The sequence below is a fragment of the Sycon ciliatum genome, chromosome 6 (genome assembly GCF_964019385.1).
Source record: "Sycon ciliatum chromosome 6, ocSycCili1.1, whole genome shotgun sequence".
Classification (NCBI taxonomy): domain Eukaryota; kingdom Metazoa; phylum Porifera; class Calcarea; order Leucosolenida; family Sycettidae; genus Sycon; species Sycon ciliatum.
Genome location: NC_088648.1, coordinates 4,404,927 through 4,430,952, shown reverse-complemented (window position 1 = coordinate 4,430,952; position 26,026 = coordinate 4,404,927). Strand labels below are relative to the sequence as shown.

Below are 26,026 nucleotides of genomic sequence, written 5' to 3'. Positions count from 1 at the left end.
GCTACTCGAGCTGCCTTGTGCGGTATCCATGAAGTGACATGGTATAGTATTAGAGAATACATGTACTTGTACATGGGGATGTACCGGTACATGCAACTGACAAACTGAGCAATCTTCACTAGACTTCAGTTCCGTGGTTCAAGGAGGAGGGGGGCTTACGTTTGCCAAGTACTGTAGTAATCAGTAATCTTGGTAGTAAAATGTTCCGAGCATGAAAATATTTGTGAAATATAGTCAAGCAAAGCATGTACATGTACATACACCGTAATTAAAACCATACATGTCGGGAGCAAAAAAACAACAACAAACAAAGAAGCACAGATTGTCAATACGCATCAACATTGTGTACAGACTGAAGGCGCATGACAACATTGGCACGCGCAACTGAACACATCCTCCAAAGCTGTAAAAAAGAATGTATAAGTTACGTATAATTAAAAAAAATCTCCGCTACCCCTAAGCAGGATGAGCTGTACACAGGAGAAGGTGGCAACACAAGCACAGCAAGACAAAGCGACAAAGAGAGTATTTGCAAGGATATAGGCACATAAAACACAAAGCCGAGCACCGGAGAAGCTAGCCGCAGCATTTAAAAAAAGAAGGAGCACCGATTAAAAAATCCTCATAAAACCGCGCCTAAATTAGAAAAGAATGTGTGCAGCAAAGATGAGAAGTGTTGCGGCACACCAGCAAACATAGCCTAAATAAAATTGCTCACATTTTCACACAAGTATGGCCATACTCTCGGGCCATGAGCAAAGGAAATTTCACCAGCGACGCAGCACGGAAGCGACTTGAAAAAGACGCGGAGCCCCACACAATAAACACATGCACACGTGCACACCCACACCACACCCACACGCACACCTACTTACACGCCTAAACACAGGAAATAGAACTGGGTCTGTGTGAGCTGCAAGGAGTGCTAGCCTGCAAATCCGATGTTCACAACAGATGGATAAAAATATGTTTTCTTTGAGAGGTGCCAGTGTAAAGGGCACACAAGAGGGACAGGGAGCCAGTGGGAAATCCGATAGCAGTCACTGCTGTTGTCAAGATCCGTAATAGGCTTCAAGCCGAAGAGGCAATTTGAGCAAGCTCCGTGAAGAGCACGGAGAACTCTGGTCTCCGCTCCGGCACAATGTCCCAGCAGCGCTTCATGATACTGTACACTTCGGGCGGGCAGTTGTCGGGAGCATCCATCCGATAGCCGGACTCGACGTGCTGTGTCACCTCCGCTAGTGGCTGCATACAACAAGCAAGGACGAAAAGACATTCATGGTTTGCGAGAGAGTCAGTCAGTCAGTTAGGTGAACTTCTGCGCATGCGTAGCACTTCTACCCTCAAGGGCGGGGATGTAGATGCAGCTCCCAAAGCAGTAGGGAGGTGAGCGCATGTGTACATCAGACCCGTTGTCAACACGGTCAAAGACTGCGAACCACCCATTCGCTGCATCCATGTTACTCTCATGTGCACGGACACGACGGTAGATTGTTTTTGTTTCGTTTTTTAACACTAGAAGCAACAAAACAGCCGGCTCTTGAAGAGGATCTGTCCCGTACTATGGTGCCCCAATCCACACAATCATGTTAGTTCGAATCTAGGAGTAGTAAAATGAGTATTTTATAAGTATTTTACTACTACTTCGAAGTAGATTTGAATTTTACAACATTCACTTTCCAACAAGGAGTGAAATAGAGACCTCTCCAAATTTCAATATCCTCTAGCATCCGCATTAACACCACACTGATTTGGCGCCACGTTTAGCACCAAGCAGACTGTATAACAACAATGACAGCGGCCGCGGGAGCAAGAAATCACCAGGGCAGCTCTGAAACACCCACAATTCATACGAGAGGCTGGGGGACTCATAGCCAACGGGACTTTGAACATGGCCAACGGCTGGAAAGCGTACACGGCAGAGACCATAATGGCCAGAGCATGCCTGCACCATGGCAACTGTACATACACAGTCAATGACTAGCGCATGCCTCCACACTCCACACTGCACCATGGCAACTGTACACTATACACTGTACACTATACAGTGTACACACAATCAAGCAGCACTCACCACTCTCGGATAAGGAACACGGCCGAACGAGTACAGCTCCCAGAGCATAATGCCGTAACTCCAAACGTCGGATTTAGTAGAGAATTTCTGCACCGTGCAAGTTACAGTGCAAACAATGGGCAAGCAGAAGGTTAGCAAATGATGCACCTCCTACCGGTGCTAGCAATTACTACCATCAAGAGTACATAAATAATAACTCCCAAGATGGTGCAACTGCCTGTACAACCTCTATGCAGTGCAGCAACGACGGCAGAGTTTCAGGTCATGTGACATGGTTCAAACGGTTACGCTGGCAAACAGTGCAAAGTGATCACAAGAGCTGTACTCACAACCCATGTACCGTTAGCTCACTCATCCGCCAGACATTATTATTCACAATGGCATTATGCCCATATTGGGTTCGGTGACACACGGAGCTTCGGAGGTGCTGGATTCAGGGCTTGCGGCTGCCGTTCCACAACATAGATGGAGATTCACTCACCCGTCAGCATTTTCCCACAATCGCAGACCTCTCGTGAGCCCCACCCAAGTTCCAGGAATAAGAGTTGACGGCGTTTTCTTTATGCCAAATACCCGGAGACAGGGTGCGAGAAAAGGGGTACACATTCCCAACCATAAGCTAGTCAACTCTTTTGCAGGATCAAGGGTATTCAGCCTTCTAGGTCAGTAGGGTGTCGTAACAACTTACACTATGCCGTAGAGCCTCCGGTGCAGTCCACTTGATAGGGAATTTCCCTCCTTCGAGATTGTGCGTCGCATCTCTTGCCAAGCCAAAGTCAGACACCTACACACACACAAACAAAACATGCACACACGCACAGCAGCAGCAGGACACAGATAACAAGCAGCAACACATTGATGGAACACCATTTTCTACGAGTTGCAAGATCCCACCGGAACCTCCCTTCCCAGAACCGTTACTGCTGAACACTACACCCCTGCCTGCCAGACACCAGGGTCGCCTCTCAACAAAGCACACACACAATCGATACTGCTCTGGCGATCCTAAAGCGCAGAGCTTTACGGCAGGCGGCATAAAATTACGGGCAAACCTGACAAACTATACCGGTTTGCAGCCTATTAGAGTTGAGCACACTTCTTAGGAAGGAGAGAAGATTAGTCATCTCACCTTTGCCTTGCCCTCGATTGACACCAGAACATTTCTGGCTGCTAAATCTCTACAAGGGGAAAACAGAGAGAGAAAGAGAGAGAGAGATCGAGAGAGAGAGAGAGAGAGAGAGAGAGAGAGAGAGAGAGAGAGAGAGAGCAAAAGAGCCCAGAGGAAGAAAGAGAAGAAGAAAAAGAACAAGGAACAGACGTGAGACACAGTGGGTACATTTCTGGCTGCTAAATCTCTACAAGGGGAAAACAGATGAATATGCATGCCACAGCAGCAGCATCAGAGCGCCAACACCACACTAAAGTGACCTTCGTCCTAAGGACGGATGCTATAACTCAGTATTCCGATAGATAGCCCACGCAAATCCACAAGCAGCCATTGAGGACATGTGTACGCACACCCACACCACACACACACCCACACACCCAAACCACACCACACACACACAAACAGGATAGCAAACCAGCAACTAGTGGCGGAGGCAGCAGCAGCATGTTTGCAGTACCAAACAGTTGAGCAAAGGAAGAGGATGCCAGGTGAGCCTGTACGAAACCAAAAGGAAACTCTGCCCACGGTAGAAAAGAACTCTACTCCCCCCCCCCCCCCCCCCCCCCCTACCAGCCAGTACTCAGAGACGGAGAAAAGCAATTCGAGTTCTTCGTCTTTCTGTGAGAACCGGACCTTTGGGATGATGAGAAGGCAACAATGCCTGTGTAATCGGCGAAGCAAAATATAAGCCAACAACAAGTTACCTACCTGTGTACGAGGTTTTTGGACTCCAGATATGCCATCCCCGACGCCACATCACTGGATAGGATAGAGGCAAAGCAACAGCAGCATCAGCATCACAGAACACAGATAGGCTGAATTTACACATGTCTGGTTTCACTACGAAAGCAGAACGATACAAAAAAAAGGGTAGCACGCCACAGTGACATGGCTGTCGTTGTGATTGTAGCCGCACCCCTACACACACCCACATTCCACAGACCCGGACACCCCTAATCTGGGCATAGCCTTCTACCAGGCACCTTTCTGACCCATATGAGCCGGCGCACGCGCGAACAAAGGGACGTTATCCGGCTGCATGTGATTTTTGAGAAAAACACATTTAAAGCGAATCAGCTGATTTCAAGCTGCCACGCTTGGAACGAACTTGAAACTGTGCGTCTTTCGGCGATACGTGACTTTTTTTAGGCGCTAATCCACTCTGTCTATTGGAGAGCCAGTATCCTACAGCTCCTGTAGAAGAAAACCCTGTCTAAATCGACCCACGTCACGCATCGGCGATCAAAGTTCGATCCACCGTGACACCTCCTCTGCATAAAATTGCACGCGCAAGCGGAAAGACAAAACTTGCTTTCACAGTTTCAGCGCAGTTGTCCTGCCGTCTCCGCTTTCTGCTAAGTCCTTTGGGTTGGCGCGTGTTACGTCACTACATATTAGTCACAAGAGTACACATATTATGACTTAGTCTACTGGTGACAGTAGTAGGATATCTGGAGAATGCGTACAGCTGGTCATGGTTCTTTTCACATTCCCTGTAATAATGAACGTCTTGTAAATCTACTGCTTGTCCATTGTGTTCGGACTGAGACTTTATCGATATGAATACATAACAAATGGCGACGAAGATGAAATGGATTATTTATTTTAGTGCCTGTTAGTGTAATGCTAGCAAGTTAGTTGTTCAAGACAACATGCCCAAGTCAAGCTTGGAACCGTTCGATGGCGGCGACTTTGAAGAGTATCTGGAACGTTGAGATTTTTTCTTACTGGCCAATCAAGATTGGCAACGTGGCTTCCATCCAACGCGACTAAAGATGAGAAGTTAGCTGCAGCGAAACGCCGTGCAGTTAGTATCTATGCTCTCGAAGGATGTGTACGCCACCTTCAAGTCTCTATGTCTGCTGAAATTACCATCGAACCTGACTTTCAAGGAAATGTCAGATTTGCTTACGAAATATTACAAAGTCAAAAAAAACAACTGCATCGTACCAGTTCCGGCAGTGTGTCCAATCTGCTGGGGAACGTGTCGTAGACTACTCCCACCATCTCAAACAAGCAGCAGTGCAGTGTGAGTTTAGCGAACGTCGCGATCGGGCTCTACAAGACCAGTTCATCGCTGGATTACGAGATTTAGAAATAAAGAAAAATTCTGACGTCTGCCCCTGATGTGATATGGCTGTTCACCATGAGTTACCGTAAGTGTTTTCACCGTCAACGAAGCGCTGAACTGTCTCCTGGCAGAAGATGGGGCTGACATTTTTGGTGAGGAAGAGGACCGCCAATGACATTTCGAATCAACCTGACGACGCGAACGACGGTGGCGATGACGAAGGCTAACACTTTCTTGAACAGCGAGTGAATGCCGACGCAGCAGGCTAGCTCCGCAGCAGCTTGAGCAACTACCGCTGCGCCGGCAGAGGATGATACTCTTTGTCAAAAACAAAACTGCGGATGTTCAAGAAATTGCTTATGGCAATTCGGCCCATCTGACATCGAGACGTCGATCCTGAACATGACAGAGATGGAGCCGTACGAGAATGAGCTGGTGGTCCTGGGCCTTCTGGAAGCTTTCTCTCATCCAGAAACAACTTTGGAGAGCGCAGAGAAGTGCAGGAGGGAGCGTTTTACTTACAAATTCAAAGGACTGACTGATTGTGTGGGCGCGTTCCGTCACGTATGCGTGCAGTCTGACAAGAGGCTGAGACGGTGCAAAAGCCACCTGGAGGAGAATGGGCTTGTGCTACTAGTGCAGTGCAATACAGCCAAACGGCCATACAATGACCTGGAGTTTGCTGTTGTGAAGAACTGCATGGAGTACATCACTGGACATACGGATGTGTTTGGGATTCCACATTCAGCACCACTCCGCGGCAGAGACGGTACACCACCAATCTTCCTTCCATCGTACAAGTGTGTACATGAAGACTACAGCGACTACTGGCACAAGGAGGATAAGAAGTCTGTATTCTGCTCCATCTGGCAACAGACAATGCCGCATATCAAGTTCATGTCCGCTCGCATGGAGCAGAAGATGACCGCCATACACTCAGTTGACTGACCATGTTCACTGGGCGCAGAGGGGGGGGGGGGGGAGAGAGAGAGAGAGAGAGAGAGAGAGAGAGAGAGAGAGAGAGAGAGAGAGAGTGAGAGAGAGAGAGAGAGAGAGAAAAAGAAAGAGACAGAGAGAGAGAGAGTGAGAGAGAGAGAGAGAGAGAGAAAGAGAGAGAGAAAGAGAGAGAGAGAGAGAGAGACAGACAGAGAGAGAGAGTGAGAGAGAGAGAGAGAGAGAGAGAGAGAGACAAACAGAGAAAGAGAGAGAGGGAGAGAGAGCTATCGGCAGAGAATCACAGATGCCGCTGCTGAGCTTCAGCAAGTGTCATCTATGTCTCCTGCTGATCGTCTGCCCCTAACAAAGTCTCACTACACCTTTGACTTTGATCAGAGCATCAGCTTGCCACACACGTACCCACCCCCCACACGCCGCCCCCCCCCCCCCCCACACACACGCACACACATACACACAACACATGGTAAAGCAGCGTACCGTGAGAACTCGGCTTGATCCTTCTGCCGGATGACCGAGCGACCTCTTGACCGCAGATAGTCTACAAGACAACCCTGCAAGCGGGGGAAACAAGCACAACCAAGGCACAGTCAAGGCACAGACATACTGCTGCTGAGCATGGCTTCAAGTGAGCTCTGACCACTTTACCTACATCAGCCTGTCTCCATACAACTTACAAGTTGACAATGGCGTGAAGCAGAACTCAGGTCTTACTCAGAATTTCAAGTCACCTGGCCAATCCTCAGAAAAATTTCACGGTACCCCCATGCACGGTTTTTCCTTTCATTCTGACAACACCCCATGAGCAGCTACATGTGAAGAGCTGAGATGCAAACCGGCTAAATCCATTTCATCACTTTCCGGATAATGGCTAAAAAAGGACTTATTTTACGTGCGGTTTCTATCTAAATCCATATTTTGGGATCCAGTTTTGAAATGGTTCTAGTCAGATTTCGGATTAGAAATTTTGCCTGCTGGTGCCCCTAGCCCTGTTGAGTACACTGAGCTGAAAATCCGATTTTCTCAAATTCAGCGCTTAGCGGGTTTCGCATTTCAGCTCTTCATGTACAGTAAAACCTGTCAAGGCAACCAACTGTCCTAAAAGACCACTGAAACCAGGACCAAGGGATGTTATTTCCAGTCAAATGGCCCTGCATACGGAGACCACCTGGTAACAGAGACCACGTTTTGAAGGTCCCTTGAGCAGTCGGCTTAGACAGATGTAACTGTATTGTAGTCAGCTATTCACTGTTTTCTGATGATCACTTAGTGCGTGAAAATTCGGAGCAAACACTTTTATCATTCTCTCATTCTTGTTGTTATTCTTCTGACTTCTTGTAGAGTGTACGTAACGTTACCTTCGCCAGGAACTCGGTGACAATGTAGATGGGCTGTCCGACGCCGCCGTCGCAGCACACGCCCAGGAGCTGGACCAGGTGGGGGTGTCGCAAGGCCGTCATCACCGATGCCTCCTTCAGGAACGCCTGCACAGCCTGCTTGTCCTTCAACGTCTTGATGGCCACCTTCATCCCTCTGAAGTCGCCGGCGAAAACCTCTGTGCCACAATGCACAACACAACAAACAAGGAGAGGAGAATGAGCGCCAGCAACGGAATGGGAAAGCAGCAACAGTGAAGCAGCAAATTGATTCATTGAAGTAACAACAGAGCTAGTATACACATTACCAACAGCAGCAGCCATAGGAGCAGCAGCAGGTGTAGCCACACCAACAACAGAAGAAACAGCAAAAGTATTCGCGGGAACAACAGGCAGCAATATAATTATAGCAGCAAGGGAAACAATCCTGCGAGACGTTTGTAATATCTTTCCAATGAAAAGCCAAGAATACACACAGAACAGGTGCCGTAGTGCACAGAGGGAATTTCGGCACACCTAACAAACATGGATTATGGTATCATTTTGTTCATTCGTATTATGCTATGGAATAAGATATTGTATGGTGAAGATAGATGTCCTAGTACACAGGTCTGTACCGAAGCCGTCCGAAAGTGCCACACCTTTCTATGGAAACAGTTTTTGGATACACTGCATGGCGCATGGAATCTTACGAAATCAATTCCAAAACAAAAACCAGCCACAATACAGTAACCGAAATTGAGGCAGAGTACGAATGTACCAACCTCCGAATTCGCCACCACCCAGCTTATCGCCCAGGACGAGATCTGATCGTGCGATGGCCCAGCCAGCTGTAAATAACCACACGCACACACACAGTTACAATGAGCAGCGGGTCTTGTCCTACTCAACATGTTACACAGAGTGAGAGAGAGAGAGAGAGAGAGAGAGAGAGAGAGAGAGAGAGAGAGAGAGAGAGAGAGAGAGAGAGAGAGAGAGAAAGACGCACATGGAAGTGATAATGTCAAACATGGCCCGCACTGAAAACACCACATCACCCTGTAGCTGTGTATTATACACAAGACAGGCCCATCAAGTCACAAATGGCGGCATGTTTTTTCCACGTCAGCAGAGATAATTCCAAACAGCCCCTATCTAAAAAAAACTGCTCGAAACTTGAGCGGATTCAGAACCAGCGCGAGGTATTCAGTGAAGCAAGGCACCAGGCACACACGACTCACTTTTCTTGAATTCTGATAGGTTGCTCTCGTATTCATACTGCCCTTGCTTATCAAGTGGCTTGCGAAGCCGCGTGCACAGACCGTCTGCATCGGCTTGATAATGCTACAGCCGCATAAAATCAAAACATGTGCAACAGCATGCATGAACATGCACTAGATAAGCCCTGCTTGGTTGAAAACATGTTGTTTGGTTGACAGCATGTCACCTAGTATAATGAGGGTCAGAACCAGGGACAACCCCCGTACAGTTCAAATGGGCTGGTGCAAGACCGGGGCTCTGCCAACCGTGGATGGTTGTAGTCAGGAGCACTGTTTTCAACACAGTGCGTCCACCACCTTGTAACATGCTGTCAACCAAACACCATGTACATGTATGTGTAATACTGGCCTTGACAATGCTGAGCACACACTATACCGGTACTCTGGATAGGGCAGTGTATGTGTGGAATGTACCCGGGACAGTCGGCAGTATAGTGTGCATTTGGTGTGTGTGTGTGTATTTGGTGTGTGTGTGTGTATTTGGTGTGTGTGTGTGTGTGTGTGTGTGTGTGTGTGTGTGTGTGTGTGTGTGTGTGTGTGTATCCCGGCTCGATCAACAGCTGCAGCATGTCAACAACCAGGAGCTGCGAAGACGCTGGGGTGATATGGCACTGCCATCTGATACCGTCAGACACCGCCGTCTGCAGTGGCTTGGGCATGTCGCCAGAATGCCAGATAACCGGCTTCCGAAGCTGATACTGTTTAGCTTCTTCTCAGATCCACGCCCAGCCTGTGGGCCACGACTGCGATGGAAAGACCTCGTCGCACGTGATCTTCGTTTCGGTGGCATAGTGAATTGGCTCACTTTGGCTCAGGATCGCCCAGCATGGCGCGAGGCAATTGCAAAGACTCCGGATGATCTCGTGGAGTGCAACAACAACAAAGTCACCTGCAAGGTTTGCAACCGATCATTCACTGCTCGTGGGATTCACCGTCACAAGTGCTCAGCTGTGCGGTCCTTACCTGTTGCCCAGCAGCCTGGGGCCCGTCACTGTGGAGTTTGTGACCGCTGGTTTCAAAGCGCTGGCGGTTTTGCAGTTCATCGTTGTGTGGAGCGTCAGACATCGGACGAAATACCAGCTGTTTCAACGAGATGCAGCCTGAACTTGGACTGCTGCCAGCACCATTGCTCGACCTGTGATCGCTGCATGAAGAGTCAGGCTGGTTTTAACCGCCATAATTGTACTCGAGGCAAACGACTGCGAAAGGACCAGAGGACTAATCTGCCCATTCAATGCAGCCTATGTAACGAACGATTCTCCCGCCCGCAGGACCTCACCCGCCACCGAAGACAGAAACACTAGCTATGTGTAGAACGGTCCCCTTTCATCTCAATTACTCTCCTTGTTTCTTTTCCTTTCTCGCTGTTGTCTCCCGCTTCTGGGAGCGACGTGGCCATTTTGTGGCAGTTGTACATAGTAGTACATAGTACATAGTTGTACATAGTAGTACATAGTAGTAGTGTGTGTGTGTGTGTGTGTGTGTGTGTGTGTGTGTGTGTGTGTGTGTGTGTGTGTGTGTGTGTGTGTGTGTGTGTGTGTGTGTGTGTGTGTGTGTGTGTGTGTGTGTGTGTGTGTGTGTGTGTGTGTGTGTGTGTGTGTGTGTGTGTGTGTGTGTGTGTGTGTGTGTGTGTGTGTGTGTGTGTGTGTGTGTGTGTGTGTGTGTGTGTGTGTGTGTGTGTGTGTGTGTGTGTGTGTGTGTGTGTGTGTGTGTGAATAGTGACGGTCAATTCTTCAGCCTTGCAAGCTGTTGAATGGTGCAATCCCAGCACAAGTTGCTATGGCTTCTGCCGTAGCATTGCTATCATCGCCTCCGGCGATGGGCGTCAAAGGTCAAGGTCAAGGTCAAAGGTGTGTGTGTGTGTGTGTGTGTGTGTGTGTGTGTGTGTGTGTGTGTGTGTGTGTGTGTGTGTGTGTGTGTGTGTGTGTGTGTGTGTGTGTGTGTGTGTGTGTGTGTGTGTGTGTGTGTGTGTGTGTGTGTGTGTGTGTGTGCAGGCGGAGAAGAGAGAGACAGAGAGAGGGGAGTGAGAGAGAGACGGAGAGAGTCAAGTTAAAAAAAAGAGAGTAAATTATCGTGTCCATTGCCGAGAGAACTCATAGAGAGATGGAGACGGAGAGAAAGAGAGAGAGATGAAGAAAGAAAGAGAGAGAGAGAGAGAGAGAGAGAGAGAGAGAGATGGATAGAAAGACGGGGAGATCCGTGCCATAGGTAGCTAAACCAGGACGACAATGGTCCATTATGGAGCTCCTCACCCACCGATCTCCTTCTGTCTAGCATCCCCTGACAAAGCATGACATACAGCAAACAATATGTTGTATACGTCACCAAGTATAGTGTACATACCTCTACGAGCTTGGTTAGGGTTTCAAAGTACTCCTCGTGATCAACAGTGAGCTGGTTGTTGCGACGCGTCACACGATAGTGTTCGACGTTACCCTCGAAACTAGGCAAGCACAGAGAGGAACAGGAAAACAGTCTAGCTGGTAAGACATGCACACAGAGACACCTTACGTTCAGCCCTTATTGAGATTAACAACCCATATGATACGAGTAGCAGTTTCATTTTTTCCGACCTGACGGGACCGCACGGCGCTTGCAGACACCAGCACGAATAGTCCACCAGCTACAGGTCGGGTCGGAAAAATGAACCTACTACAACTATTGGACGAAACAAAACAAAAAAGATGGCATTAACGAATTGACCAGCAGAGTCTGATAAATGCCCACGGCACCGTAGTGGGAAGAGAAACTTGTTTAGGAAATGTACTTTTCAACAGCTTGCACGGCTGAGGGATTCGCTATCCATCCAGCCCAGCCTACATCACTCTGTTCGAGAAGTCAAGTGCCATACATCAACTTCCATCTCGCCGCAACTCACCATACGCAGAGAGTGAAATCTCCCGGGTAGTTGACACTCTCCCGGATCAGGTAGAGACCATCCTTGCGCGGATGAAGCAACCGCTCTGCTTCCTCGCGGGAAATCTTTCCATGATACCACCTGACGCAGCACGTGAAAAAAACACACAACAAAAAAACAGACACGCCATACATGAACTTAGACCACAGTGCTAGCAAAACCGTTGTGGAAGACGTCCAATAGTTGGGTACCACGTTCTCTATCGAAGCATAACCTTGCGGAATCAATGAGCTTTGATCAGTACTGTAGTTGTTAGCCCACTGTACCAAGTCAACCATCGGGGCAGACCAGCTACAGATTCACACACAGCACACCCACGTATAGCAACAACGTGCGATGCATGTGTGTGTGTGTGTGTGTGTGTGTGTGTGTGTGTGTGTGTGAGTGTTTCTATTCGAAGTATACATACCTGTTAACCATGGACTGCTTCTGGCTAGATTAACTCGTGTGTAATCAATGGTGCTAGTGAAGCTTATATCAGATCCACTCTGATTTAGACACCCACACTAGTAGCAAGTATTACCTTCACTGGGGGCAGGGGTAACTGCAGTTGGATCCCAGGACGGATACCCTGATGCCGTCAATCCTTTTTCTGCACCTTGTCCTCACCCACTTACCGAGGTGTGGTGAGCCCATAAGTGGGATCATTTTCAAGTCCACCCAGAGTTTTGGGGATTTCAGGGGGCACGGTGTCGGCCGTTGGGCGGTTCAATAGCCAATTGAGTCATCTTTCCAAGATTCCTTTTGAGTCTCTCTCCCCTCTCCCAGGGAGACCCACGTGACCAGTTTTGGCAGTGAGCAACAAGTACAAGTGTGTGTGTGTGTGCGTGTGTGTGTGTTTATGTGTGTGCGTGTGTGTGTGTTTATGTGTGTTTATGTGTGTGTGTGTGTGTGTGTGTGTGTGTGTGTGTGTTTATGTGTGTGTGCTGCATGGTACACCGTGCACACGGGTAAGCCATGTATCTTGCGCACACGTACAGTGAACACACACACACAGTTCAAACAGATACAGCCATGCATGGAGGGAGTAACTCACGGCATTGCGTGTAGCTTGACCGCCGAGCGCTGCATGACATACGTCGTAGGGATCATGCCTTCCCTACTTAGGTTGTCTTGCCGCTTTGCTTTGTACCAGTTGGGATCCTTGCAGCAAAACACACATGTACAAACACACGTACAAACACACGTAAGAAGAGAACACATACAAACACAAACACGCACGCACACACACATGCACACACGTACACACACACATGCACACACACACACACACACGCACACCTCAGACCTCAGACATGCCCATCGCGGAAGCGATGATAGCGAACAGCTATGTTAGACATAGCAACTTGTGCTGGGATTACACCATTCAACAGCTTGCAAGGCTGATGAATTGACCGCCACTATTTTTAGCCTGGTATCCACCACACAGCTGTTTGAAGTGACTTTTTCTGGCCAGTGAATCCCTATTTTTCATTTTTTTTTCATTTTTTTTCTTTTTTCTTTTCACGCACACACACACACGCACACACACACACAAACAGTAGTCCACCACAAATTTACGAGACCGGTCATATTTGCCACAACCACTTTGGCGGTAGGGTCAGTAGACAGCATCAGGGAGAGACAAAACTACTGTATTTTCCTATTTTAAAATAAGAGTTCTATACTTACTCCAGTGTCTCATTCAGTAGCGATGTGTGTGTGTGTGTGTGTGTGTGTGTGTGTGTGTGTGTGTGTGTGTGTGTGTGTGTGTGTGTGTGTGTGTGTGTGTGTGTGTGTGCGTGTGAGAGTAAGAGAGAGAGAGAGAGAGAGAGAGAGAGAGAGAGAGAGAGAGAGAGAGAGAGAGAGAGAGAGAGAGAGAGAGAGAGAGAGAGAGAGAGAGAGAGAGAGAGAGAGAGAGAGGGAGGGAGGGAGGGAGGGAGGGAGAGAGAGAGAGAGAGAGAGAGAGAGAGAGAGAGAGAGAGAGAGAGAGAGAGAGAGAGAGAGAGAGAGTAAGTTACATTTATAAAGACAGGTAAGTCTAACAAATGAGGACTGAGACCTCTACAACAGGGTTTTTACGCCTGAAAGCAGGTGCATGATTTAACAAGCAGGTTGTCAGTCTAGATTTTATGCGCAGATGGAGAAAAAGCGCAGAATTTTTGTAATGAGATGAAAAGCAGAAATAATAAGAAATAATAAGAAAAGATGAAATGAAAGCCTGCTCACAACCCCGCCCAGCCTTGCGAACTGGGTATGGTGGATTAAGAACCCGGTTCAACGCTCGAGCAAGCGCTCTCCACTCAAGGTGTTCACAGCAACTGATAGGAACTCATATGGGGAAATTATAGAAAAGAAATAATAAGATAAAGAGAATAAATTTCAACGCACCTCGAGAGAGAGAGAAGAGAGAGAGAGAGAGAGAGAGAGAGAGAGAGAGAGAGAGAGAGAGAGAGAGAGAGAGAATTATACGATTGATGAATCTAGTTTCCAAGGTGAGTGAACCAGTTGTGGCGACGGCAATCGCGGGTTCGCGATCCAGGGATCATTCTACCGGTATCTCTTGAACCTACTTATTTGCGCGGCGATAAACGGTGTCTGATGTTTGACCCGCTTGGGCAAAATTTAATACCTGAGCTCAAACCCTCGTATTCGATCCAATTATACATGACTGTACAGTGATATGGATCCGATCTGCAGATCTGAGACCAATACAAAAATATAAAACGACAAAATATGAAGAAAAAAAACAGCAAAAAAATAGTCCTAGAAACTACACAAAATCTGTACTTCACACTGCCATTGGCTGATACAGTGGACATGTACCGCTTCAAACCAGTACAGATCGTTCACAAACAAAACTACTTCACGTGGATTGCTCACCTTGGACGCGGCTACAATGATGAGTATGTCTCCTTTCTGGAAGGGCAGATCCTGCCAGCACCGGTCAAGACACAACAGAGAAAACGGGGTGTGACAATGAGAGAGCGATATCGGTCAGCAAGTGAATTTAATTTATTATCGCCGCCCATGTCCAACTCACAAGAAGTTTTGCGAACTACAAAATTAGGAACCAAGCTACTAGTACTCAGTTCAAGTACTAGTACTTGGCTGCTGGATGGAGGATGTAATTTCGGGCGTTGTCCAATCAGTTGTTTCAAAGGGACAATAGTGAGTAGGAGATTCACAGCAGAGTCACAGTACAACTATTGAGCTTACATCGGTCGTGTCCCCGGCGAAGTTGAAGCGACCAACCACTTCTGTCCCGGGTGTCCACTGCCATCAAACACAACAGCAGAACAATTCCAAAATGTCAAGAGGCCGAAACTCAGGTTAGGCATGCACGAGCCATACAGCTGTTAGGCCGTTAGGGACCCTCTCCTGAAAATTCAACACAGCCATAAGGAAAGCGATCAACATGAACAAGGGAAGATTTTCGAACGCAGCAATGAGTGAGGTGAAAAGCAGAATACAGTGCACACTCATTCACACTTACTTTCTCCCTTCTGGATGCATCGGCAGCTGCCATCCTCGCCTTTGCGACAAGAATCGGTCTGGAATAAGCGGAATACGAGATATGGAAAGCATTCTCAGTACCAAACTATCTGCGCCGCCGGGGGCTGGGTGTAAGAAGCTACTGCCACACATGCTAACACGCCTCTACTTTCTAGCTCAAGAATTTTGACCAGAGCCACCAACAACACAGGACTCAAATTTTCAGGGCAATTCTGCTGTATCTTTCCAAGACCAGCGACGGCACAACACCATCCAAAAAATGCATGCTACCGTACAAACAACGCTACGGTGTGTTGCTTACCAACGCCAGGAATGAACGCGATGATCGAAATCACGCCACGACTCAACCAAGAAAGTGAGCAGCCCGATGCATCCAACTCGCTTCGGGTTGCAGATGGCGACCCAGGCCGAGTAGGAAACTGCAGCACTCGACTCCCAGCATGTACAGCACTCCTCACCAGTCCAACAGCCAGTGGCCGCGCCGCTTTTCGGCTGTTCTTGTCCTTGGACTTTTCGTGTGACGAAGGAATCCCAACTCAAGACCAAGGACCAAGCCACGCGATCCTCTCCTCTCAGCGAGGTTCTTTGCGTTCGAATATTGCCTTTTTCGATCAGAATCATATATTTCCCACGGTAAACCCGATGGTAAGTGGAAATGTGAATCTCCTGCTGACCTGAACAGCGTGCAGCGAGTTTCAGAAGAAGCAGTTTCAGAAGGTTCGGATCGTTTTAGAATGATTTTGTTTGGATTGGTCAAGCTTCACTCGGCCAGCTCAGCTGTTTCCAGACTCGACCTCGCGACTTGCGAGGTACTGACGCCCGCTTGGCGTCCTACCATCAATGAATATGATCATGACCAATGCGCTACCGCCGTACCGGTATACCACGCGTGCATATCGCGCATGTGGAGAGCTTGCCTAGACTACTCGTAGAGTGTACGACTCGTAGAGAGGAGAGTTTCCAAAAAATATAATTTCAAACTCGAAGAGCAAAGAGCGAGAACTAACTATTACTTGTACGGTAAGAAGTTACTTGTAAAGTTGTAGTAACGTGTTTTCAACCAAGCAAGGCTTATTTTGTAATACCTTGTAGTAAGTTGTATCAGTACCTTTTGAGTTACCGGTACTCTTCATCACGAATCAAAGCCTTTGGATTGAGCATTGTGGCAATGGAGTTGCCTATCGTTCAGCCTTTTTTATTCTTTTTGAGTAAAATGGGTGACGAGTTTGGCAGGATGGCAATAGCATGGCGCTGTTCTCTCGTCGCTTAGCAGTTAGCAGAATCTGGGGCCTCCATGCAATGCCGAAAAGCTCCCTGAAAGTGAGTAAAATAGCGTTTGGAGTTGTCAATCGAACAACACTACTCACTAGTGACTAGTGTCTGTACAATGTCATGTGATGTGAGTCCTAGCAAATGCCTTTTTATTATCTTGCTGTGATCGAGCAACCCTATTGTCCATGCAATGATTGTGTGAGTCGTACTAGCAAGCGTCTGTAACCAGGAGTACATATCTTGCTGTAACTATTTTAGTCTTTAGATCTTCCGGCCAGGTCTGGACTTTTTCATGTCCTGTTGAGAAGTGACCATATTAGGCAGTTTGGGCAATAGTGAACAGCTTCCAGTCAGGCTTGGTGTCAAACAAAGTCAACAGCAGCCAGGACCTTCTGTGTTGGTGTATGCGGCATTTTGTGCAAGTCTGGCACTTCACTGCACATGTGATTCACAAGCTGGCAGCCTTCGACAGCTCACAAGTCCATAGCCTAACGCTGCCTGTATCAGCCTATCTGTCCAGACCAGTCCAAGGTCCGTGCTTCACTCTCAGTAGCTGGAACTCATTTGGAAGGGGTCACGATGAAAGGGTCGCCGATCTCCCAAGCCTCGCCTCCACCGCTGCGGCTGCAATCATCAACTCGCGACACGATCAATCAAACTGATAATGCTATTATCAGAAATGCTGGCCGTAATGGTTTCATTGGGCTGTGAGGCGTGCATGCAGGGAGAGAGAAATGAATATGTGTAGCGACCCGTATACACATGTACATGCTGGCAATGTGCATACTTCACCTGTCACTGGATCGTAATACAGTGTAGTGGTGTTTGAGTGAAGGCTGATGTCAGCACTGATAGCCCAGGGAGGAGATATGGGACTGCCATGTCGCTATAAGGGCGCAGGTGTGTCTGTTTGGTCAATCCAGACCGATAGAAGTGCGAAAGTGTACAAGGGCACATTACAGCAGTAAATCAGATTTGTTAGTCCAGCACCCTCCCGCTTATCCTATTCTGCTCAACTTATTGTTACCGTTTCGGTTCCATATCCTTTTTCGGAACCCTCTTCAGAACCTGAGTCTGAACCTGGATAGGGGTGTTGAACCAAAACGTTTAAAACTATTAGTTGAGCAGAATGTAATGAATTTAACTTATGCAGAGTTATACCTCTGAGTGTACGTTATAGTGTACATAACAGTTTTCGTTATCTGCAAATAATCCAGCCTAGGCACCGTTCTTAAAAATTGGTGAACGTCTTCTAACCTGGCCGTTCTTTGGCGCCCGATAGTACTGCTTGTCATGGCTATGCTGTTGTACATGAGAAATGCGACCTCTTCTTTCACCGTTTTTTGTTGTCAACGTGTACAGGTCCCGAAAGGCACCGCAGCGGCGGCGATGGCATCAGCAACAGCTCCACCTACTTCAAAAACTAGTCCTGTTGGGCTGAACAAGAATGGTTGTATAGCTATCCAGATCCATGCTAAGCCAGGCGCAAAGATCAGCTCACTTGCAGGTACTTGGGGACTACGTTTCCTTCCGGGCTATGACGCGGGTATTTTCTTTAAAACAAAAAAAATGTGTGTGTGTGTGTGTGTGTGTGTGTGTGTGTGTGTATGGGGGGGGGGTGGATGTGCGCGTCTGCGTTTGTTTGCATGTACTAGTATGCGTGTGTGCGTGTGTGTGTGTGTGCGTGTGTGTGTGCATGCACGCATGCGTTGACTTGTTTCTGTGTATGGGTGCCTATATGCGTGCTTTTTGGCAGGGCTCAGCGACGACGGAGTAGCTGTTCACATTGGAGCGCCAGCACGAGATGGTGAAGCAAATGCAGAGCTGCTTCGTTTCCTTGGAGATGTCCTGGGCATTCGAAAGTCAATGCTGTCCTTAGATAAGGCAAGTCAAGTGTCGCTAAAAATTTAACGAGCTGGCATTTCCGAAAGTAGTCTTTCTATATATTTACTACGCGTGTAAAGCCTGACCCGTATAGGAATATGACCTGAATAGAAGCCGATTTTTTCCAAGCGCACCATGACACAGAATTACGGTTTGAATGGAAGCCGCGCTTCTTTTCGAGCCAAGATGTACACTGCAAAGTTCACATGAGCTTGTCTTAGTTGCATGCACCTTCCCTGCCTGTGTTATTACTATAACTTAGAACCTTTCAAGTTGGATAGTTGTTGGAGTGGACAGGATCGTACTATCAATAATGCCGGATGGCCCCTAAAAACAGGTGGTCTCTCATTGCAGTGGTCACTAAATGCAGGCATTGCTCTTGCTGTGTGTTTTGCATACGTGTGTTCTTCCTCGAAGGGATCAAAATCACGCTCGAAGGTTGCTGTGCTCGACAGCTGTGTGTCGTTGAGTGCCGACTCTGTGATGGAACGCCTTCGTGATGCAGCCGTGGAGTGAGTTGGTAACACTTCTGCAGGTGTGTTGACTCGTCTTATGAAGAAGAGATGTTGCGGCGGTGCCAGTCCATCTGCTGGAGTACGATGTCGGTGATTGTGAGAGGACACGTGTCCGCTTGACTCTCTCCATTTCTCCCCATCTCTCATGTACATGACATCATGCAGTGTTCAGTGCTGCCACTGCTGCGCCTATGAAAGACAAGGGCAATGTATAGCCCATGTGGCGCAGTGTTTGTGCCTTTACTCCGCAAGCAGTACTTGTTTTCATAAAGTCACGGTTTTAAAATGTTGCACTAACGTGTGTAATAAAGATGCATATGAATAACGATTGTCATGCATACTGATAAGGCTCTTCCTTTCTCTACGAGAATATTTGTGTGTATGAATGTCGGCGGACACTTGAAGTAAGGCATGTTCTGGAAAACGGAAAACTCTGCATACAGTGTGTGTGATAATAATTATGATAATTATGAGACCCCTTGCGACATTGTGCATATATGGATGTGTTGTCACGCAGTATGTAGCAAGCTGTGTGCATGACATCATCCCGTGTATGGAATCATACCGCCGTACATTGTGCAGCACAATGGGCATGAGATCGAGCACCATGTCCATGACGTGATTGACATCCGTAGCACTATGCACATGACATCATACATGTACATTGTCCATCACCATGTACATGTACATGCACATAATCATTGTTCATGACTTGTATATCTAATCTTCTGTCCCCGGGGAAAATTGCGATTCCGCGGCCGCGTTTCTTCCGCGTTTTTTGCGATTTTTTAACAGACCGCGTTTTCCGCGATTTTCCCGCGTTTTTTGAACTTTTTTGTTGCACTACACGTACACACAGTGCACTGTTCGGTCAGCAACGTCTCATCGTGGCGGCTTTTTACTCAAATAATGACGAGTGCTTACACCAGAGACTTGTAATCATTGTTCATGACTTGTATATCTAATCTTCTGTCCCCGGGGAAAATTGCGATTCCGCGGCCGCGTTTCTTCCGCGTTTTTTGCGATTTTTTAAGACCGCGTTTTCCGCGATTTTCCCGCGTTTTTTGAACTTTTTTGTTGCACTACACGTACACACAGTGCACTGTTCGGTCAGCAACGTCTCATCGTGGCGGCTTTTTACTCAAATAATGACGAGTGCTTACACCAGAGACTTGTTAAGCGGGATTCACAGAAGCTTTTTTGCGATGCGACACGCGATGCGACAGCCGCGAAACCGGGAAATCCCCAAATCGCAACCATCGCGGACCCCACGCAACTGCCGCAACAGGGCCATCGCAGGCCATCGCAGAAGTTGAGCTTGGCTCAACTTTTGCGATGCGATGCGATGCGACAAGCGATTTGGTGTACGATTTTGACCTTTTCTACAGCAAAGTTGTACAAAGGTGCAAGAGTTGCCTTGAAATTTTTACAAGTTGTGTCAAACGGCGCGAATATCATGGTGACGTACTCAAATCAGCAAAACTTTGTCGCATCGCTGACTTCTTCTGTGAATGGTATTTCGCGAGTTCGCATCGCACGCATCCATCGCAGATCAAAAAAAAATTGCGATTCCGCGGCCGCGTTTCTTCCGCGTTTTTTGCGATTTTTTAAGACCGCGTTTTCCGCGATTTTCCCGCGTTTTTTGAACTTTTTTGTTGCACTACACGTACACACAGTGCACTGTTCGGTCAGCAACGTCTCATCGTGGCGGCTTTTTACTCAAATAATGACGAGTGCTTACAGTCCATCCTCAAGCGTGCAAAAAACATATCTCTGCCACTAATCGAGACTTACACTGATTTTTGCGCTTTTGGGCCGAAATAAGTCTTGATGACGGCAAAAAATAATTGTCAACTGAATACGGAAGTGAACGAATTTGGTCGAAAGTGTCGAACCACCTTCATGACGAGCAACCGTTTGTGGCCACTGTTTGTGAACTTGGAGCTTGTTATGGTGTGTATCGGCAGGAATTTTTTTATGGCGATCAGGAAACGTTTTTCACATCGAAATCAGTGGTTACCCTTTGAAATTGAGATGTTCAAACAGCGAATTTTCTACGTCGAAATGAAGTTGGAGCACCATCGAGTTTGATTATTCCGATTTCCTTGGTGGGCTAAGGTAAGGGTAATTAACAGCTAGACATAAAAATCTCACCTGTTCACGCCCTGTATAATCCAACTTCGACCTTCAAAGTGGGCGTACTCAAGCAACATAAATCATACATGCCGTATACATAAACCTTTGAAGGGAGCATGAAAACAAGCAAACACATAGCTGTGTATACATGTACATTGTAGACCCTAGTTTGTGTTCCTCTGTGTGTCTCGGTGTGTCGTCAATGCTGTATTCGACAACCGTAAGCATAAGGAGAAAGTTGCCGCTGTACGCGCTCTTGTGTGTAGTATGTGTGCCGCGTTCAGTTGCTGTCTAGTATGAGATATCGGTACATGTAGCTGGGCTGGTGGTGCGTATTGCCTTGATGTGGATCACCTAACTCGTGGCCTTCTAAAGCCTGTCGAAACGCATGCCGTTTCAGATGTATGGTCTCGTGGTGTGTGTGTGTGTGTGTGTGTGTGTGTGTGTTGTGTGTGTGACTGTGTGTGTGACTGTGTGTGTGTGTGTGTGTGTGTGCGTGTGTGCATGTGTGCGTGTGTGTGTCAAAATGCATGCCGTTTCAGATTTATGGTCTCGTGGTGTGTGTCTGTGGTAGGAACCGGTGGATTCTGCTCGAAAAGGTGGCAGATTCTGCTCGAAAAGCAGTGAAATTAGCAGAACCATACAAACCTTATGGCGGGCAATTCCTCGAATTCTGCTCCATTTCTTTATCCACATACCAAACATGCATGAAACTTACCAGAAAAAGTACCGAATTCTGCCAATTTTCTGCCGGCAGAATCCGCCGGACCCTAGTCTGTGGGGGGGGGGGGGGGGTGCGCGTGTGTGCGCGCGCGTGTGTGTGTGTGTGTGTGTGTGTGTGTGTGTGTGTGTGTGTGTGTGTGTGTGAGAGAGTCTGTCGCGCTCACAATATCTCGTTTTCTGCTTATGAAGCTACATGTATAATTATGTATGTGTTATATGTAGGAGATTACAATGTAGAGGTGATTGTCTGCTTTGCGTTCCTCTCTGCTTGGCCTGCATTATCAATTTATCAGTACTGGTTTTTGCTCTTCACACGTACACGTACCCCCCCCCCCCCCCACCCCCGCACACAAACAAACACACACACACACACACACACACACACACACACACACACACACACGCGCGCACCCATGCTTATGTATACGGTTTCAGTTTGAAAAATGCAAAGTGTCCTGTACATGTGTGCGTCTGATGCATTCACACGAACTTCAACGGTCTATGATGCACGCGTCACTTCTCCTTTGACTCTGAGTTTGAGGAAAGAAAACCAAAGCATATCAATACCATTACATACATGTATACAAACTTTTAAAAGTGTGTGAATGTACAACGTACGTTTGTCTTGTTTATGCTGTGTGTCACTTTGCTCTGGGCATGGAAATTCTGTCGTATTTGTGAATTGTCGTTATATACGCAGTGGTTATTAGAGAAGTTGACTGTGTGTGAATGTACAAAGTACGTTTGTCTTGTTTATGCTGTATGTCACTTGCTCGGCCACCCGTGTTGCGTTCTATCTGTTTCGGCTATTGCTACTGCACTGTTCTAGCCAGAAATTATTGTTGATAGGGAAACCGAGTGCGAACCTGGCTAGGCTTTGTTGGTGAGGTACTCTCATATGTGCGTATCCGTGCTCGTTTGTATTCCTCCGACGGTGTGGCACGTGCGCGCACACACATGTGATGTATGCGAAGTGTATCCGGCATGTACGAACAATGTGTGTGCATCCGCGGCACGCATGTTTGACATGTTTGTGCTCCACGTGTGCATGTAGGATCTAAACGTGTGTAACGCAAGCGTGTGGGGCACGCCCATTACGTCTGCGGCACCGTGACATGGCCAGTATGTGATGTCCGACACGGGTGTGCAGGAGTGGCGCGTGGGCGTGTTCGCAGTGTGCACGTCTATACTCCAGCGTATTGTCCACTTTCCTGGTCCCAGGAGGGTTTTGGATCTGTGGAAAACACGTGAACTGAATACAGTGGAGTTAGTTTGAACTCTTGTGTGCTTTCTGTGCACAGGTTTATCTACGGAATTGAGTATGGTCAAGAAATGCGTCTGAAAAACCTGGAGCACCATCGATTTTGCCATAACCATTACTCGAATGTCCGAGAGCAGGGTCGAGGGCAACCACATTGTCGAAAATTACACCTGTTCACGCCCTCCTTTCAGGTTACTGGCTCGTTTTCGCCGACTGCTCTGAATCGTACGAAAAATTCAAATGTTCTCCGCCGAATGGCACCATCACAAAGTCTTTCGGATCATTTTCGATATGCACCTCGCGAACATACCACCTTCCTGCACTCATACACCACAAACAATGCATGCTCCATTCGACGAGGTGGGTGTCATGAGTGTTCTTTCACGTCAGTCGCCGAAAGTCATTTCAGGGTGAGAATCGTTCTCAAGAAAAAGATCGCAAAAATCAGTGTAAGTCTCGATCGAACGCTTGAGGATGGACTGTTACACCAGAGACTTGTAATCATTGTTCATGACTTGTATATCTAATCTTCTGTCCCCGGGGAAAATTGCGATTCCGCGGCCGCGTTTCTTCCGCGTTTTTTGCGATTTTTTAACAGACCGCGTTTTCCGCGATTTTCCCGCGTTTTTTTGAACTTTTTTGTTGCACTACACGTACACACAGTGCACTGTTCGGTCAGCAACGTCTCATCGTGGCGGCTTTTTACTCAAATAATGACGAGTGCTTACACCAGAGTCTAGCAGAGACTTGTAATCATTGTTCATGACTTGTATATCTAATCTTCTGTCCCCGGGGAAAATTGCGATTCCGCGGCCGCGTTTTTTCCGCGTTTTTTGCGATTTTTTAACAGACTGCGTTTTCCGCGATTTTCCCGCGTTTTTTTGAACTTTTTTGTTGCACTACACGTACACACAGTCAGTGCACTGTTCGGTCAGCAACGTCTCATCGTGGCGGCTTTTTACTCAAATAATGACGAGTGCTTACACCAGAGACTTGTAACTGATTGATTTCAGTATTATTTTCACTACATACTCACTGAAAATTGCCGCACATCAATATTATTCACCGCATATTTACCGCAAATTCACCGCAAATTATGCCATATTATGCCGCGTTTTTCCCCGCATTTTTTGCGATTTTTTCCGCAATTTTCCCCGGGGACAGAATCTTGCAGTTTCAAAATTTTATGTTGGACACAGTAGGCAGTTGGGTTCCTATGGGCAGTCTGGGGGCCAGCAACTGTACAATCATGTACAAAGTAGACACACTGTAGTTGGATGTAGTGCAAACCCATTAGAACAGGCAGTCTTGATGCCAGTTACTAAGTATAGTCTATAAACTCCAGTAAACAGTCTGATGACATGTATTTGTAGAGTGTAGTGCCTATTCAGCCTTTACAGAAACTTCAAAGTCTGAGTTCCAGCATGCAGTCTACCATGATCTACGGTCTACAAAGTCAAACACCATGAGCACTTCACTGAATGAAAAGAGTTTTCATGAGCTGAGAGCTCGTACTCTTGCAAATGATTACGGACGAAGCAGAAGAAGGTACTCAACGACCGCTTTCTGACACTCTTGCCTTGCCCCCGGGTTTCTGCTGCTCGCGCGCTAATTCATTCACCGTGGAAACGCAGAAAAATGGCGCCAGTCTTGAAGCTCAAGTAAAAAATCTGGAATAAATCCACGATATTCAAAACAGCAAAATGACCGTACCGCTGAGCTGAGCATGAGAGCTTTTACTGATGTTTGAAATGATTGTTCCTTTCCAGTCTGCCAATTATTTCTAGTTCATGAGGAGACTTCGTATGTAGCGGAGCATGCCCTGGTGAAGCGAGAAGTTGGTTACTGGAACGCCAAGATGTTTACTCCTCAAAGTGCGCCACGCCACCGCTCGGTGGCTCGCGCTGGATTCGCTTCGTCTCCCCTCGCCCGCTCACCAATGGTGTCCAGCTGGCGAGGTGGTGGTCCAGCTGCTGCCTCTGTTGCAGCTGCCTCACCAGCGAAGTAAGGACTTTCTCAGCTTTTAGCAGTGGCTCATCTAGTGTAGCTGGGATACCCTGTGCAGCATTCCACGCACACCCTTGGCACAAGGTTTGACGCAGGCTGGAGTGCTTCCATTTCTTTTTTGGAAATTTGAATTTTGTACCTAGCTGCGTATATCACGAAGCACATTTACATGTATACACACAGACTATTCGTGGAGCAAAATCCACAACCAACATGGAATGAGAGTTCCGACGGGGGATGTCATGATTCCAGAAATACCAGCAGATTCATGAACAAGGCAAGACTTGGTTGTACACCCAGATGTTGTGCCCAGCCCGAAATTTGGTGTCAGAAGAGACGTAGTTTGCAGTGTCAAGGCCATTCAGAGAGACAGAGGGACAGAGTGTGTGCGTGTGTGTGTGTGTGTGTGTACGTCCTCGTCCACCTACTGAGGTGTGGTGAGCCCATAAGTGGGATCATTTCCAAGTCCACCCAGAGTTTGGGGATTTCAGGAGGTGTCGGCCATTGGGTTGGGTCGGTCAATAGCCAATCGAGTCATCTTTCCAAGATTCCTTTTTGATCTCTCTCCCCTCTTCGGGGGAGACACGCGTGACGAGTCATGGCAGTGAGCAAGTACAAGTGTGTGTGTGTGTGTGTGTGTGTGTGTGTGTGTGTGTGTGTGTGTTGGGTGTATGGGTGCGCGTGCGTGTTCAGACTGAGTAACATGTACAGTGCTGCTCAATGACATCCAGTCCACGGAGAGAGTCGAGTTGGCGCCGTGCACGTTTTCACAGCCCAGTGTTCGCAGGTCTAGGGTTGCGCAACGCCCGGCGTGTACTTGAGAAACTCGACTGGATTTCATTGAGCAGTAGTGTATACAGGTGCGGTGGAGTGTGCGGGTGTTTAGAACAGGCAAGAGTGTGCACAAATTAAAA

The 26,026-nt window shown here is 47.6% G+C and overlaps 3 protein-coding genes across 3 annotated transcripts in view; 2 read left to right on the top strand and 1 right to left on the bottom strand.

The window, feature by feature from the left end:
• Nucleotides 1–155: 155 nt before the first annotated feature.
• Nucleotides 156–15,864, bottom strand: LOC135819201 (tyrosine-protein kinase CSK-like). The gene is made up of 16 exons (XM_065332365.1): nt 15,616–15,864; nt 15,295–15,352; nt 15,018–15,074; nt 14,682–14,732; nt 12,856–12,962; nt 11,781–11,900; nt 11,246–11,345; nt 8,864–8,966; nt 8,408–8,473; nt 7,626–7,822; nt 6,748–6,821; nt 3,951–4,001; nt 3,204–3,252; nt 2,763–2,858; nt 2,075–2,161; nt 156–1,245 (listed from the first exon to the last, which is right to left on the bottom strand). Exons 2-16 carry the CDS (start codon nt 15,325–15,327, stop codon nt 1,072–1,074), a joined length of 1,365 nt encoding a protein of 454 aa, XP_065188437.1. The 5' UTR covers nt 15,328–15,352; nt 15,616–15,864; the 3' UTR covers nt 156–1,071.
• A 518-nt stretch (nt 15,865–16,382) lies between these two features.
• On the top strand, nt 16,383–19,289 carry LOC135819200 (UPF0235 protein C15orf40 homolog). The gene is made up of 4 exons (XM_065332364.1): nt 16,383–16,634; nt 17,949–18,093; nt 18,343–18,470; nt 18,888–19,289. The coding sequence occupies exons 1-4, from the start codon at nt 16,560–16,562 to the stop codon at nt 18,984–18,986; spliced, it is 447 nt and encodes a 148-aa protein (XP_065188436.1). The 5' UTR covers nt 16,383–16,559; the 3' UTR covers nt 18,987–19,289.
• Nucleotides 19,290–24,802: 5,513 nt separating this feature from the next.
• Nucleotides 24,803–26,026, top strand: part of LOC135819198 (nuclear pore complex protein Nup133-like) — a 35,050-nt gene continuing 33,826 nt past the window's right edge. The window contains exon 1 of the mRNA XM_065332361.1: nt 24,803–25,109. Within this exon, the coding sequence (XP_065188433.1) occupies nt 24,964–25,109 (146 nt within the window). The 5' untranslated portion in view covers nt 24,803–24,963. The remainder of the gene's footprint in view (nt 25,110–26,026) is intronic.